Genomic DNA, 17,599 nt, shown 5'->3' on the forward strand with positions numbered 1-17,599 from the left:
CGGCCACTGAAAATGTTTTAATTTCCTTTTAAACCAGAAAAATAAAATGAACTTTCAGGTCAAATGAAAGGTTTTAATATATAATATTAATATATTCCTCTTTATGTCAGTGTGGTTATAAAGTATGATTTTTGATTTTTTTTTTTTTTTTTTGGTGTATGTGGCAGAAAGGTCTCATGAAGGCAAAAGTCCCCAAGGCCCATGAAAGCCAGAATGCAGCCCTAAGTGTGTGTGGGGGGGAGGGGGGAGGTGCATGGTTTGGAAAGATAAATGTGGTCTGCTTTGGATTCTGGTCTTCTCTTCCTAACCTATTTTCCCTTCTGTTCATTGATTCATTGATGATTAGTCCATTAAGAGCTCTGGGTGTGTGAAAAGTACTGCAGGGAAATGAGTTACACACACACACACACACACTCACAGGAGACGGAAATGACAGTTAGACTAAGGGCAGGGTGCCTGGGTTTGTTTCAGTTTCCATCTCTGAACAGTTTCTCTTACAATTTAGAATGTACTTTTGAGAGGCGCCTGGGTGGCTCAGTTGGTTAAGTGTCTGACTCTTGATTTCAGTTTGGGTCATGAGCTCACGGTTGGTGAGTTTGCAACTCACGTCAGGCTCTGTGCTGACAGCATGAAGCCTGCTTGGGATTGTCTCCCTCACTCTCTGCCTCTCCCCCACTTGCTCTCTCTCTTAAAATAAATAAAAATAAACTTTAAAAAAGGGGGTTTGAGAAATAATGGCCAAAAGAGCATCACTATGTTGTCTTATTTTTATTATCTGTCTTCTAAATGACTTAATACATAAAGAAAAGCTTTTAAAGTAAGACTTTTGGGAAGATTAACTCATAATCCCTGTATCCTTTGGGCAGGCAGTGGGGCAGAAGTCTCAAATTCAAGAACAAAGTGTATGTTGCCTTAGAAGGTGAAATTTGAGGGGCACCTGGGTGGCTCAGTCGTTTGGGCGTCCCACTTCGGCTCAGGTCATGATCTTGCGGTCTGGACTGTGGGTTCAAGCCCCGGGTCGGGCTCTGTGCTGACAGCTCAGAGCCTGGAGCTGCTTTGGATTCTGCGTGTCCCTCTCTCTCTCCTCTTCCCCTGCTTGCACTCTCTCTCTCTGTGTCTCTCAAAAATGAATAAACGTTAACAAAAAATTTTAAAAAAGGTGAAACTTCATAGGTGTCAAAAGGGAATGTGAGCGGTTTTTCTTCGCCTTTTTAAAAAATGCCCTGGGCTGAAAAATGATCATTTTATGATCTGTGTAACAGAATAGAGGTACTCTGTCCAGAAAACACCATCATCTCTCTTCTGCTTCTGCTCTACAAACATTCAGAGCCTGCCTCTCAGATGTGCCAGCACAAAGCAGTAACAGAAGCCTAAGATTTCAGCTTTGATGCCCACCCTTTTTAGATAAAAAGTTGAAATATTTAAAATAAAATTAAATTTGGGGCACTTGGGTGGCACAGTCAGTTAAGCATCCAGCTTCGGCTCAGGTTATGATCTCACAGTCCGTGGGATGGAGCCCCACATTGGGCTTTGTGCTAACAGCATAGAGCTGCTTAGGATTCTCTCCCTTTCTCTCTGCCCCTCCCCACCTCACTCGTGTTTTCTCTCTCAAAATAAATACATAAACTTAAGAAAATTAAAAAAATAAATTGAATTGGGGTGCCTGGCTGGTTCAGTCGGTAGAGCATGCAACTCTTGATCTTGGGGTTGTGAGTTTGAGCTCTATGTTGGGTATAGAGATTATCTAAAAATAAGATCTTTAGAAAGAATTTGGGGCACCTGGCTGGCTGAATTGGAGCGTGCAACTCTTAATCTTCGGGTTGTGGGTTTGAGCCCCACATTCAGTGTAGAGCTTACTTAAAAATGAAATCTTTAAAAATAAGTAATAAGATTTAAAAATTCAGTTAGCAAATTTGTGATCACCAAGTGAATAAATTAATACTTTCAGGGGGCACCTGGGTGGCGCAGTCGGTTAAGCGTCCGACTTCAGCCAGGTCACGATCTCGCGGTCCGTGAGTTCGGGCCCCGCGTCAGGCTCTGGGCTGATGGCTCAGAGCCTGGAGCCTGTTTCCGATTCTGTGTCTCCCTCTCTCTCTGCCCCTCCCCCATTCATGCTCTGTCTCTCTCTGTCCCAAAAATAAATAAACGTTGAAAAAAAAAATTAAAAAAAAAAACTTTCAGATTTATCATGCCAAACATAATAATCATTTGTTGTATATGATGTCATATTTTTATACTAAGAATATTTAGTAAAGAGCACTTTTTGGAAAGCATTGTGTTTTAAATTTTACCCTGTATTTCCAATTTTTGTTATCTTTTGAAAGGAACAAGATTGTCTACTAGGTATTTTTTTTAACATCTCTTTTTACTTATAACATGAGGTTATTAAGAAGGGGAAATTATTTACTATATGGGAAAGTGTATTTAAAAAAATAGAAAAGTATTGGGTAAAAGGGGTTCATCTTTCTTTTTTTTTTTTTTTTTAAGGGGTTCATCTTTCTAAGTTATTGCTACTTATTCTCATGAAGGTGGGGTACGTAGAAAGTCATTTTCATCTTCCGTTGCTTGCTTATCACATGTCCTTTGCCACTCTTTTATTTTCTTCTAGGAAGTGATTTATCAGGTAGGGCCTATAGTTTTTTTATTTCACTTATTTGTTTTTATTTATATTTGGGGGGAGCGCAAGAGGGGGAGGGGCAGAGAGAGGGGTACAGAGGATCTGAAGCGGGCTCTATACTGACAGGCTGACAGCAGTGAGCCTGAATTTGAGGGCTCAAACTCACGAACTGCGAGATCATGACCTGAGCCGAAGTCAGACGCTCAACTGACTGAGTCACCCAGGTGCCCCAGGGCCTATGGTTTTAACGGAGGGAGATGAAAAAAGTAAGAAATGGCTGCTGTAAAGAAAGTGAAAAAAAAGAAAGAAAAGTAAGATTTGAGAAAAATCTGAACATATTTCACGATTCAAAATGACACATCAGTTACTTTCTTACGGTCTTCATTAACCTGTAAGACTCCCTAGAAGGACCCCCAGGTTGGATTTACACCATTTTAAAAATTCCATTTGTGGCAGAAATGCTCTTGGACTTCCCATAGTGCCTGATTCATTAGCTTTACTTCTTGTTTTTTAAAGAATGAACAACCACGCTCATTTCAGTTTTGTTCCAGTACTGTGTGCTTCTCTCTTCTTTCCAGCCCTGCTTGCGATTCTGAAACATATTCCTTTGTTTATGATGCCTTTACAGGAATTTGTAAGCGTCTGGGTTCGAGATCCTCGGATTCAGAAGGAGGACTTTTGGCATTCTTATATTGACTATGAGATATGTATTCATGTAAGTATTCAGTCAATAGTCTGCAGAAATCATGGCAGTTTTTAGGTATCATGCATTTGATGGGACACACTGTTATACTTCAAATTGATATTTGTAAAAATGTTCCTATCTCAAATAACTGACTTTGGATGATTATAACTAATGCCTGTGTCTCAAATGGAGTAGAAAGTTGGTTCCTTAAGTTGGAAAATTACTCATTAGAATTGCTTATTGTACCTTTGCTAATACTAATATTTTAAAGTTTATTGCCTTCATGTATGAATATGTGAATACATCTAAAATTCACAGTTAAAGTGTATTTATAGCTCATTAATGGTATTTCTTTATGATCTGTTATAGCATATTTCTGGGTAATAGATTGCCTGATAAATCTTAGGTTTTAAGAGGATATAGAGCTTTCTGGGAAACTGATGTGCAGTGGTTATATATGTAGAATAAGAAAGTGGAAAATAAATATGTGCAATTATTTTGCCTTAGTCTAGATTCGTAATTAACATACGTAAATAACTAGAAACGATGTACTTTATTTGGAAGTAATACTTTATCATAATCTCGAGCATTTTTGTGTGGTGTATGGCCTTCTGTAATCATCTTGAACAAGGGTCAGCAAACTTTTTTTGTAAACACTGAGGTAGTAAATGTCTTCATCTTTGGAGTGTACATTCTGTCTCAAAACTACTCAATTCCACTATTGTAGGGCGAAAGCAGTCCTAAACAATACACAAATGAATAGATGTAAGTGTATTCCAATAAAACTTTATTTGCAAAGCTAAGTGGCAGGCTGGATGTGGCCCACAGGCTATAGTTTACTGGACCTGATCGTGAAGATAGGTTCCTTTTCCCATCTGATTTAGTTCAGACTTCTCTTGGGAGCATAGACTCAGATTTTATCTGTGACTGTATGTAATGTGAAGTAAAATCTAGCCACCTTTAATCTTCCCATTGTAAATAGTTAAATTGATAGGTTAGACACCCAGGCATCAGCCATAAAACTTTTTTTTCTCTCCTTTCTTCCCTTTTTTTTCTTTCAAAGTTCTCCAACTTAGAAAATAAAAACTCAGAACTGCTTTTTTTTTTTTTTTTTTTAGAACTGCTTTTTTTGATGATTGTGTTGAAAACCACTGCCAGGGTATACCTTGTATTTCGATTTTGTTTTGGTTTTACTCATAAAATCCCACCAGATATGCGTTCTGTGTGGAAAATTATGAGTATGTAAGAGTAAGCATTTGGAAATGAAACGTAATTCTTTAGTTGCCTTTTTAACTTCTGAAAAATTTGTGTGTCCTTATCACACTTCATGGGAGACATGAAATTTAATTATCCTCAGAGAGTTAATGAAAGCGTAGATTTTTTTTCTCTGCTACATAAGTTGCATTAGGTGAATTCAGAAATGTCTGTCTCAAGCCAGAAATGATAGATTCCACAAATATTATTTGGTGGTGTTCTGGCATGTCTCTGAAATGCTAATACGTTGACAATGACTAAATCTTCTTGGCTTGGGAGATAACAGAATAAGCAAACAGATTTAGAGGAACTTAAAAATTAGTGATCTCAGCATAGTCTGGTCTTAACTATCCATACCTGTTTATGATTAGGAATGAGGTGGGGGGCTGGGTGGGGGGACTAGGGAGCTCTAGTCAGCCTCATTTAGGTGCTGTACCCATAGGGCTTTGCAGTAGAGAAGCCGGTAGTTAACCCATTTAAATGAACCTCAAGAGAAATGATACCAGGTGACTGTGGAATCTCAGCATTTATTTAGAATTGTAAACTAGTGAACTGTATATGCTCTCCTAACCTTGTCCTGCAAATGAAGGACTTACGGATGGACCTTTGTCTGGCATAGGTACCAGGTGGATCTCCAACTGACACCCACATTATTGACATCCACGATAATCCAGAACAGAGAAATGAAAGGGAGTTGAAATTGGTTCAGTCCTACCTGAGGTGTCAGGAGTCCCTGCAGTGGCCTGGTCCTCTAGAGGACACCTGCCCAGGCCTTGTTAGGACACTCGTCCTGGTGTGAACGGTCTGCTGACTCTGTCCCCAGGGGTCACTTTAGAGTGAGGCTGTAGTAGGCTTTGAAATTCACATACAGAATGTTACTGTGCTCCAGACTCCATCTTGTGTGTTTTGCTGCCGTGTTGTCAAAGGTGACAGGCTTTAGACCAGTAGCTCCTTTGGGGGGCAGATCTCTTCATCTGTTTGCATTCTGAGGTTTCCTGAACTTTATCAAGTTTAGGAGAACCAGGAGCTGTGCCATACCTTTCATGGGGGTGGGGGTGGGGGTGGTTTAAGAACTCAGGCACATAGTCACTCACGTTCGCCAAGGGAAACAACTGCTGGGTGCTTAGGTGCTAAGTGGTAGGATAATCCTGATTTTTGAAAGAATAAAAATCTTGGGGACCCAAAACACTCTCATTTGGCAAGGTAAAGATCATGAAATAGAAGTTTGAAATAAATGTAGAGAACAGAAATCTTACGAAACCATTAGTCAGGTATCTGCCAGTCTCTTGTTTTACACAGAGGAGAAAGGAGAAACATGTATTCACTGGTCTTGGGTTTACCCCGAGGAGAAGCATTGCTGTTCTGCTCAGGATGGGGACTCTGTAGGTGGCTTTTCCAAGTCTGCCTTAGGGTAGCTGGAAGCAAACCGACATCTCCTATCTAATAACAGTATTAATAGATGACATTTGTCAGGTACTTACCATCAATCCTTACGACCACCCAGTAAAATAGGTGTGTACTACTTCATCCCCCCATTTTACCACTCAGCAAACTGGAGTTTAAGTGACTTGCCATATGGCAGGGCCAGAACTGGCACGTGGGTTCCCCATGGGTATAATTGTCCCTGCGCACCACAAGCCTCTCTCTACCTTGGATCGCACTCTCTTGCACATCTAGTAGAGAAGGAGAATGCTCTTCTCTTGTTTAAAAGTGATAACAGGGGGCGCCTGGCTGGCTCAGTCAGTAGAGCGTGAGACTCTTGAGTTCAGGGTTGTGAGTTCAAGCCCCGCTCCGGGTGTGGAGCCTACTTAAAATAAACATTAAAAAAAAAAAAAAGTGATTTCAGGATGCCTGAAAACCACCAAACCTGGCGGTTTGTGTGATCTGTACTCATGGCCGTATCAAGGATATGATGGCTTCTCGTGGTGTCCTGTCAAGGGCCATAAGAAGGTGTCTCTAATTCCCAAAGGCTTCTCCAGCCTCGTGGGTGGACGGTGTTAAAATGGAAGGGATGACCCCGAGTTTTTATTGGCCATTTAGACTGCAGGATTTGTTTAATTTTTATGATTCATCTTTGAAAGCAGTACTAATAGGTGAGCAGGAGGCTACCTCAGGACTCAGGGGACGGCAGGGTCAGGCTTTGCCCCAGGACAACACTGCGCGTTGATGTCATCCCGGCTGTTTTTCTGGGATGTAATAGATAGTGGTGGGCTTTGTGCAAGATGGGAATCTGGCAAAAGTGCAACTGTGCTTTCGGTTTCTTTAAATCCTATGCAAATGAACATGGGCACATTTGGTGAGTTCGAGATGGAGGAAAAAACATTTTTTCCTTAAATGGGGCTTGTATTTTTCTTTTTCTTCAAACAGACCAATAGCATGTGTTTTACAATGAAAACATCCTGTGTGCGAAGAAGATACAGAGAATTTGTGTGGCTGAGGCAGAGACTCCAAAGTAATGCGTTGCTGGTGTAAGTGATTTAAATAAGTGATATTGGGGAGGCTTTATTATTATATTCAATATTTTAAAATTCGTCATGCATTAAGATACAGAAAACATGAAGGATTTGATAGGCTTCTTGATTGCCATCTATAGCTTTAGTTAGTTTTGTGGCTGCTACATCTGAATACAAAATTTATCGCTTGCATTTCACTAACCTGTTGAGTATTGACCATGAAAGCCCTCAAAAATTTTTAAAAATGGGTCTTTGGGGCGCCTGGGTGGCGCAGTAGGTTAAGCGTCCGACTTCAGCCAGGTCACGATCTCGCGGTCCGTGAGTTCGAGCCCCGCGTCGGGCTCTGGGCTGATGGCTCAGAGCCTGGAGCCTGTTTCTGATTCTGTGTCTCCCTCTCTCTCTGCCCCTCTCCCGTTCATGCTCTGTCTCTCTCTGTCCCAAAAATAAAAATAAACGTTGAAAAAAAAATGGGTTTTTCTTTAAGTTAATTAATTATCCTATACCCTTATTATATATACCCTATAATATATACAACTATATGATAATTATAACATAATTTGCTTTCGCTTGGAGAAATTTGTCACTAACCCACCTTGATTTGATTATTAAAAAAATTTTTTTTTCTTTTTCCTAAGGCAACTGCCAGAACTTCCATCTAAAAACCTGTTTTTCAACATGAATAATCGCCAGCATGTAGATCAGCGTCGTCAGGGTTTGGAAGATTTCCTCAGAAAGTAAGTGTGCAGAAACTCTTGCGGCCATACAGGAGTTGTAAGCAAAGTGCTTTGCAAAAGTTGAGTGTCCTATAATTATGTGGGGGAGAAGAATATCACTGTTCCAAATATTAATAATAATCTAGAGCCTAGCTCAGTAGTTCATTTCCTATATTAGAGCGCCATCTTGTGGCTGACATCTTATCGTGCACATCTGGGACCACATCTTCTAGAAGGAAAACAATGAGCTAATTGAGTCTGGTAATGAATAAATCTGTGGTCCTTGAAGCTGTAAAGCAGAGCCAAATTACTAAGGAGTTCAGCTGACAAAAGTAAAATGTGCGAGGAAGCAAACGTGCTTTATTAAAAAGGTGCTACTTAAAAACTATCTTTATTTACAACATTTCGGATCGACAGACCAAAATCCGTTCTCCAGTGCATTGGCTGCTAAGTGATACTGTTCTGGGCTCTTCTAAAGGAAGACTTTAACTCTCCTCTTTGGAGGGAATGTTTATAAGGGAGTATTTATTGGTGGTTGAATAGTCCCGGTGGGTTATTAACTCTGGATTGCTTGGTGATGGTAGGCAGTACAGTTAAAGCGACTTGAATTCTCACCGCTATAATTTCTTTATCTCTCCAGTCCAGAATGCTAGAATACCCATCCTGTGAGACAGCACATTGGTTTGCACACAGACGCTGAGGCCAGACTGTCTGGGTTCAAATCTTGGCTCTGCTACTTATGAGCTGAGGGGCTGGGAGCATTTTCTACCTCCTGTGTGCTTTTGTTTTTTTCCATCTATAAAATGGGGTTAATAATAGTATGTACTTCATATAGTTGTTGAGAGGATGAAGTGAGTTAATGAATAGAAAGCACTCACAATAGTGTGACATGTCATGTGTGGTATTGGCTGTTATTGTTTTGATCCACTTAGACATGAAACAGCTTTGAGCTAGTTTTTTAAACTTCCCATTTTATAGATAAGGAAATAGGCTGAGTCATAGGACTGCTGGTTAGTGGCAGGGCCCAGCTTCCTAAGCTGTCTTTCTTTTTCTCCTGACTTCAGGGTCTGCAGTAATCTCCTTTTGAGTTCATTCACTCCATGGGACCTTAGAGCCAGCCTGAAATAATATACTGCCTTCTCCCCATATGGCTCACTCATAAAGGGTTTGGATATTAAGTATGCACATGAATATTAATATTTATTTCCATTAAGTTGATATAGTGTCTTTCCTTGGAAGGGGTCATGGAGACATACAGAAATATCCGCGATTATAAATTGAAGGAGGGCCAGAAAGGAAAAAGAACAGAGGAATAAAAATGACAAGAGACCATAAGAACCCATTAACCAAGCCGAGTCCTCAGAAAACATTACAGTGGTATTCTTTTGGGTATCACAGGCATGACGGAACAAAGGCCTGGTCAACTTTTTTCTGCCCGTTTCCTTTGGAGACCGCTCTGCTTTTAATTGTTGTCTGTATGAGACCCAGGTGGCTGATGGCATCTCCCTTAAGATGTGGCCCCAGTTGTCCAAGTTGGCCGAATGGCCCGTCAGTGCAGATGCTGTTCAGGAAGCTGCAGACTGGCCATTGGCAGTGGGGCCTGGGTGGGGACAGCCAAATCCTGCAGTCCCTGTCAGCACTGGGAGGCCGCTTGTCTTCTGTAGAGAAGTCTCCTTTTTGGAGGTCAAAGAACAGCATGTGTCTCTGTCTTTACATTGAGTTAAGCTCAGGGCATGTGTTTTTGACCAGGAATCACTTCGCTGCTTTGAATACGACCGTTTTTCCACAGTTGATCTGCCAAATTAATGACTGAACGAATGTCATTTGGCTGCAGTGCGCTTAGGCTTGTGCTTGGTTATTTTTACATACTGTGTCGTTTGGCTGTTTGCGGATTGAATTTGATGCAGACGTCATAGCAGCAAGTATCCTGGATCAGGAGCTTGAAGAGCTGGGTTCCAGGTCTCCTATAAGTCGCAACTCCTAATTTTTTTCTGGCCATCCGACCTTGGAAGAGTCACTTAATTCTTGTGTGCCTTTGTTGTAAAGGGTATGATGATGTAGCACATTCACTGCTGCCCTAGTTGGTTGTGTCGTTAAGATGATGCATTGGTAAGGACTCTGGAAACCTATTTAGTAAGTGACTGCTTTGGACTGCGCACAATGGACACCAATCCTCATCCACTTGAAGCTTCCATTCTAGTGGGAAAGTCCTATGTACTTACCAGGGGATGGCTAGGTTCATTAAAATTGGGTCTGGGTTACCATCCAGAAGTCAAATCAGAGAAGAGACAGCAAGTTCGCTTGTGGTGTCTGTTCCACTGTGGTGTGTGAACATTAGTCTCCAAGCTGGTGAGTTTCACATTCAAAGTGAAGCTGGTGCTTCTACCTGGTTTGAACCTGAAGGAAGCAACGAGTCTATAATACCACACGGCCGGATTCACCCCCGACCTAAATGGCCTAAATACCGTGGCCCCTTCAGGTCCTCCTCACCCTCCGTTCTGTGCCCCTCGGATTCGGATGCGTAGCTTTGTCCAGTCTGTGTAGAAGTAGCAACCTTCCAGCTCTTTTCCCCTGGGATCCCCTGAGCCCAAGTCCATTTTGGGAAGCGGGATGTGACTTGCGACTCGGCGGTCTCAGTGCCATCTCAGCGCCGTGTCCTGACCCCAGCTTGACATCCCCTGAGGCTCCATGATGTACCTGCTAAGTAGTGGTCACTGTCAGTGGCCTGTATCTTGTTTTTTGTGTAGTACTTCTAGGAACTTGAGAGGGAAGATACCACAGCACTCAAATGTGATATATACTTGTGCTGTAGATTTATCGCACGTATTTCTTTTGATAATTTTATTTTTTTAAACTACATCCAAATTCGCATAAAGTGCAACAGTGATTTCAGGAGTAGATTCCTTAGTGCCCCTTACCCATTTAGCCCATCCCCCCTCCCACAACCCCTCCAGAAACCCTGTGTTTGTGCTCCATATTTAAGAGTCTCTTGGGGCGCCTGGGTGGCGCAGTCGGTTAAGCGTCCGACTTCAGCCAGGTCACGATCTCGCGGCCGGTGAGTTCGAGCCCCGCGTCAGGCTCTGGGCTGATGGCTCAGAGCCTGGAGCCTGCTTCCGATTCTGTGTCTCCCTCTCTCTCTGCCCCTCCCCCGTTCATGCTCTGTCTCTCTCTGTCCCAAAAATAAATAAATGTTGAAAAAAAAATTAAAAAAAAAAAAGAGTCTCTTATGTTTTGTCCCCCTCCCTGTTTTGATCATTGCATGTATTTTTTAAATCTGGTTTTTATGTAAGTTTTGAAGTTATGAACCAAGAAGAGTATATATGTTCAAACCCTTTAAAACCAAATTGCTGCTGTCTCTGTACATATGTGTGTATACTATATATATATTCATCTTAAGGTGGAATAATGCTTTTTTATTAAAAAATTTACGTTTATTTTTGAGAGAGGGAGAGAGGCAGACACAGAATCCGAAGCAGACTCCAGGCTCCGAGCTGTCAGCACAGAGCCCGACGCAGGGCTCAAACCCATGAACCGTGAGATCATGACCTGAGCCGAAGTCAGTTGCTTAACCCACTGAGCCACCCAGGCGCCTCAGTAATACATCTTTAATAACAAAGTACGCATCCAGGCCAGTCTTCATAAAGGAATTGGAAAGTTGTTCCTTTGACTAGGTGCCAAAGAATAATAATTTATACTGTTTATTGAACACTTGCTATGTGTCTAGCTTTTTGCATGTTTTAGCTCAGGTCCTACGATAATATTAGGAATTGGGTATCATCTCACTTTTATAAACAAGGAAGTTAGAGGAAAGGTGGAGGCATATTCATTCTAGGATCTGGCAGGTTTATAATTAGTAGAACTCTTACATGTAGTTAAATTTGGTCAGTATGAGTGTGAGATTTTTCAAATACATTCATTTTCCCTCAATCTTGGCTATACTCTCCCGTTTGGATTTGCCCTCCCTAGCTAATTATAAATTGTAAGTCACTTCTGCTAATAGTTATGGGAAAAGAAAGTTATGGACTAAAATGATAAACTGTGTTGGTAAGTCCCTAACTATAAACATGGCAGTCCTACTAATTTTTTGTTTGATTCATATCATGAATGGGAGCCAGCTTTCCTTTTTTGCTGAATTCATCCCATTAATATAACTACGTGTGCCTTACAGTGTAGACTTTTTATTACAGCTTTGTATTTCTTAAAAATTTAAGGAATATTAGTTTTTGTGAAAGGATACCATGGAAACACAAACACACACACACACACACACACACACACACACACACACACATACACACACACACACACACACAATATAAGTCTTTGTGTTCAATAGAGGGCACCATAGCACAGATCATGAATGTCTTCGGAGAAGATTTGTAGGTTGTTTTTTTTTTTTCCCTCATGGTAAGAGGTAAACAGGCTGACTTAAATTCTTTCTCCCCTACATCCAACTGCGAATCTTCCACACTATACACATGTGTATATATCATTATATTGGGTTCAGTAGACAGGGCATCCTTAGTTAGGATTAAATGGTTTTGCATAGCTATATATTGTTCCCAACTGAACTGGTATATAATACACCTAATAAAATCAGGTTGAGGAAAACCAGGTTTTCAACTGTGTCCAATTCAAGGGAAAAACAAGATTTGCTTTGTTTAGTTTAAATTTGTTATGGGGAAAGGAATAACGTTTGACTCATGTTGTAAATATCTTTTCAGAAATCCCTCTAAAATTCTAGAGGCTATTTGTTGCTCCTTTTGTAAAGGCTTGAAAATTGTATACATTTGTTTTTATGGAGGCTTATAAAGATGACATTTTATTGACCATTTTACAAAATACTCTTTATATTAAGTTTGAAGTTAATTTCTGCTGTTAGATTTGTTTGTGGAAAGTGTGGCACAAATATGACTAAGGTAAAAATAGGATTTAATACTATGATGATGGCAGTCACAACGTTCTCTGAAATACAGTAAACCAGGTGTTACTTAAAATGAACTGGTTACGCTCACTGAACCAGATGGGAAAATGCTTTCAAAATTTTGTATTTTTAATTGTGAAATGAATTATCTGAGTAAAAAAAAAAAATCATAAGTACATTAAAAAATTATTTTGCTTCTTTAAAGGCCATACCCATGGAGTATGGTAGCATAAATTTAGCCAGCCAGCGGGCATTCAGATGTACTGTCTTTGAACTCCAGGCCTGTGTGGTGTTCAGATCTTGCCTCCCCAGCCACATTCTCCCACTTGAGAATTGTGAGCTGGGTGTGTGCGGGCTCCCTCTCGCTTTTCACGGGCATGTCCTCCAGGTGGCAGTAGCGAGCAGAAGAGAAAACACTGGGAAATAATGAGTCTAATGTACAGTAAAATTGGAAATTGAATTATAGCTCAAGAAAAAGGACAGTAGCCTTGAGGTCCCGATCAACCTGGACTCTGATCACTTTTGTTTGCTGTACCCGTGTGTTAGGTTACCAGCAAGTTAATAACAGCGCGTGAGCAGTTCAAGGCTCAGTAGAATTGCTTTAGACGTGAAATAAAGCTAAAATGAATTTGTGTCCAATATCATTGGCATTAGTGCTCATTACTTTTGTGGTGTAATGCCTCGAACCATCTAAAATCAATTTTAAGGATTACCCATTATTTTATAAAGAAAATAAAACACATTTCCAACAGAAATAAAGCAGTAAGTATAATCTTGTGAGCAGTTACTTGTACCCTGGCTGGCAGAAAAACCACTGACAGACAGAAGGGCGCAGGAAACACTCCGTGCAAACTTTACAGTGGATGCAAGTTCATATTAATGGGCTGTTGCCACATAAATCTTCTCTTGATTTCAAGTATTTAAAACAAGAGTGGTAAACATTTGTAAATGTAGAAAATAAATCTCAAAGAGTAGTAAAAGGGATTTACTACTTTACTACTTGTACTTGGTAAATTAATCTTTACCATGTGACACGCTCATCTTCTGGGAGAAGCCAGGGCAGAAGACATGGAGGGAAGGGAAGTATTTAGCTGCTTTGCTTGAGAGTTTTGCCCTTTCAAAACGCACAAAGCTTTTCATTTTCCTTTTCGTAGGGCCAGTAAAGAATATTTTCCCAGGCTACATTTGGTAAGCCTGTCGAAGCTGCATTTTGGTTGTGATACTGTACGTGTTGAGACTTTTGCCTCTGTTTTATTTTGAAGAAAAGGAAATCTTGTAATGACCTTGGATTTTAAGTAAATTAATATGCATGGCCAGAAGAGATTCACTTTTCCTAATTATTTGTGTAAAAATGCAGACTATAAGGCAAGGTTCATTTGGCCTGACATACATAATCTGTTTTTCTTAGAGCTCTCTATGAAAAATCCCATGTTGGGCAAAATTATGCTCAGGTTTTAGTATTTTAGTTTTGTCCCTTCCATCTGGTCTGAGTGCCTTGTATTATATCTTTATTGTATTATATCTTGTATTATATCTTTGTATTATATCTTTATTGAACTATTTGTAGAGACTAAATTATCATACATCAAGATCTTTCCTGAAAATATGAAACGGGTTTTTATTTAAAAATAAGGGTGTACTCTGACTTCATTTCCCCTCCCAAGACATGCATTTCAGAAAGAAAACCCACATTCAGTAATAATATGAATTTGAGCATGGATGGATTTGTTAGAGTCGTTTTTAATTTTCCGTGTAGTTCTGATGCACTGGTTGAAATCTGTACTCGTTGTAAACTTTGACTTTGAATATGGGAAGGCTAGTATGTACTTACCACAGAATAATCATGGTTTAAGTATAGATATGGTAAAATTAGCTGGGAGCAATTTTATTTGATGGCTTATTTTAATAACATGGATACACAGTGCTACTGCAGAGTATGGAGAAATTTCTCGCCAATTTTAGGTATTCAAAACAAAGCCACCTCTCAACTTAGCTCTTGTAAACATGTACATAAGTATACTTGTAAAGTTTTAAAATGTAAAACATGCTGAGAAACGTATTGACTTTTTAATATAATTTTTAATGGCAGTGGAAAGTTTTGATGTTTGATGACAGCCTAGCCAATAAAGATCACAGAACAGACATGCTGGTTGGCAGTAAAAAAATTTTTTTAAGTAGACTAAATTTCTAGGACTATCAGCAGAATCTTTCCGTAATTAATCCACACGGTCATAACAGATGGTTAAATTGAAGAAACGTCCTTGAAGTTATTCTTTTAACAGATGTTGTTAACTATTAGCTTCGTGGTTTTACTCACCTAAATTTCCAAATAATTGAATAAAAGTTAACATATGCTTTCATCCTTTTAATAGGCAGAGTCTGTAATTGATGCAAAGTTTGCCATAGTAGAGAAATTATTGCGGTGGCACATTTCTAACGTTTCTCCTCTCTCCTACCCTCGAACTGTCCACCCCTGTTCACCGAGGATGTCTCCTTGTTTCTTTTGCCCAGGGTCCTACAGAACGCGCTTCTGCTCTCGGACAGCTGCCTTCACCTCTTCCTGCAGAGCCATTTGAATTCGGAAGACATTGAGGCCTGCGTCTCTGGGCAGACGAAGTACTCGGTAGAAGACGCAATTCACAAGTTTGCCTTGATGAACAGACGTTTCCCTGAAGAAGACGAAGAAGGAAAAAAAGAAAATGATATAGATTATGACTCAGAAAGGTATCGCCTTGCATTTTCGAGTTAACGTGTATGCGTCTGTATGATACAGAGCGCACGTGTGCGTGCGCATATACACATACGTGTGTGTATATGCATACGCACCTCACTGTTTTGTTGATGTAATACTAAGATAATGAAAAAATTAATTGACTGAGATTTTATTGAGCTGTGACAGCTCATCATAGTAGTCTTCACACACACCTCCACACTGAATTAATGAACGCAGTAGAAATTCAATTATCTGCATTCTGATTATGTGACTTTCATTTAGTCAGACTTGAATTATTCGCGTTTAAATTATCTAGCTAAAAAAATATCCAACTGCACTCCAAATGGCTAATTAAAAGTCCAAATTTCCTGTCTCTCTTTGTGACTGGAGATAATTAAAGTTCTCCTCTGTTACTCAGGCTTTGAGTGTGTTGTGAAAACCAATTTCCTCTTTTTATTATTTCCCCCCTCTCTTCTTTTCCAGTTCATCCTCTGGGCTCGGACATAGTAGCGATGACAGCAGTTCACACGGATGTAAAATGAACACAGCCCCGCAGGAATCCTGAACAAGAATTCTGATGTTGCCATCTTAGGAACAGTGAATTACGTCCAGTCGTGGAGAAGCAAGCTCACTAACAATAGCTTCTTACCTAAAGCTCCCTGTCATGATAGTAGGTATTTAATCAAAGACGTTGGGTTGTTTATTAGTGGTATTTTTATGTTGTTCTTATTTTGGATGAGCTCCTGTAAAAAGCTAAAGGCCCGCGAATGCAACTCTCCTTTTTAGGCAAACATTATCGGTAAAACTAGATCCTGCCCTGAACTGAAATGCCACGTACATTTAGAAGCACCGAGTTGGTTTTACTGAATTTGAAAAGATAGGTAAATAGGCAGCATTGAAAAGCCAGAGAGCGCCTTCCTTCTCATGTCAGTGGGACAGCGTCAGCATAAACCCAGCTTGTGTGATCTTAGCCAGTATGAAGACTGACGGCATCGACCGGACGGCCTCTTTCAGACATGTGGCTGATGTTTTGTGGGCACCTCCCCTGCACTGGCAAAACACTTCGCTTTGGGTGTTTGAAATATTTTAAGAAGCTTCGCCTTTCCAGTATTTTATTTCACACGTAGATGGAACATGTACCTTATGACTAGAGACATGGTAAAATAATGTTTACGTCTTACGTGAAAACAGAAATCGTGCTCGTAATTTGGCTCATACTTGCAATATATAGATTCAGAAATACATTGGCATTGTTCACATGCAGCTTTAACACCTGGTTTCTGGAAACAGGTACTGTGGTTTCATTACCGGCGTGTAATTAGAATTCCAGGTTGACTGTTTTCTGACTAAATGTGCAATTTCTTATCGCTAGATAACTTTCAGTGTCAGTGGTGGTTACTTGTTACTTATCTTTAAGTTACGAGTGGGATCTCATAAAAAGTAATACATTTAATGTTTTCAATAAACATTCCCATCATTTAGAAAAGAATGTCAACTTGCTAATTTAAGAATTACTCATTTTTCAAGAGCCTTTCTTTCAAGGCATCTGCCTGAGGACTGGCGCAATTTAATAAAATGTCTTCTTTGTTAGTGGCCCAAAGATAAAATGTCTTAGATAAACTACATTGAACTTCAAATTTCAGATGAGGCAGCGTTTTCTTGAGATAATTATCCAAGTTTCTTCTCTGTTGAATGGTGTGAAGTGTCTCTTAAACTACCAGGAAGACACTTTCACGTAACTGCGATAACTTGTTGCTTTAATTAAATGTTACCTCACCTCATTTTAACTGGGAGTTTAAGAGTGACTGTATTATTAAAAAGCCTTTGAAGTGCTCGTAACTAAGAACAGAAAATAAATTAAATTTAGAACAGGAATGATTCCCTTAAGTTTTCCTTTTTTGTTTTTGTTTGGTCTAAAACATTATCGAACTTTTGTAAATATTTTTACTTAATGTATCTTGGATCTTGTTATTTTATCATCTAAGACTCATTTTAACACGGGGGCGGAAAAGATGGAGCAATTTCTTTTTATCTCGCTAACCTGTGAAGTTTGCCATCTAGTCGTTTAAGAGCGATCCCCAGCTTGTTTGGCAATATGTGTCTGAATTCACATTATTTCTGTTTTACAGCAGTTCTCAACAGCATGTAATGTGCCACCAATTGTCATATTTTTAGATGATGTAACATAGCCATTAAAGTTGATATTAAGTAAATGCCTAATACTGTGGTATGTAACCTTC

The 17,599-nt window shown here is 39.8% G+C and overlaps 1 protein-coding gene across 4 annotated transcripts in view; it reads left to right on the forward strand.

Annotated features, from left to right (window-relative positions):
• The window catches only part of SNX10 (sorting nexin 10), a 75,073-nt gene extending 57,843 nt beyond the window's left edge, over positions 1–17,230 (forward strand). For all 4 annotated transcript variants that reach the window (XM_043589132.1, XM_043589133.1, XM_043589134.1 and 1 more), the window contains 5 exons: positions 3,246–3,332; positions 6,924–7,024; positions 7,645–7,743; positions 15,158–15,370; positions 15,843–17,230. In XM_043589132.1, coding sequence (XP_043445067.1) covers positions 3,246–3,332; positions 6,924–7,024; positions 7,645–7,743; positions 15,158–15,370; positions 15,843–15,924 — 582 coding nt within the window. In that variant the 3' untranslated portion in view covers positions 15,925–17,230. The remainder of the gene's footprint in view (positions 1–3,245; positions 3,333–6,923; positions 7,025–7,644; positions 7,744–15,157; positions 15,371–15,842) is intronic.
• The last annotated feature ends 369 nt before the right edge of the window (positions 17,231–17,599 follow it).

Source organism: Prionailurus bengalensis, chromosome A2 (assembly GCF_016509475.1).
Source record: "Prionailurus bengalensis isolate Pbe53 chromosome A2, Fcat_Pben_1.1_paternal_pri, whole genome shotgun sequence".
In the NCBI taxonomy this organism is placed as follows: Eukaryota; Metazoa; Chordata; class Mammalia; order Carnivora; family Felidae; genus Prionailurus; species Prionailurus bengalensis.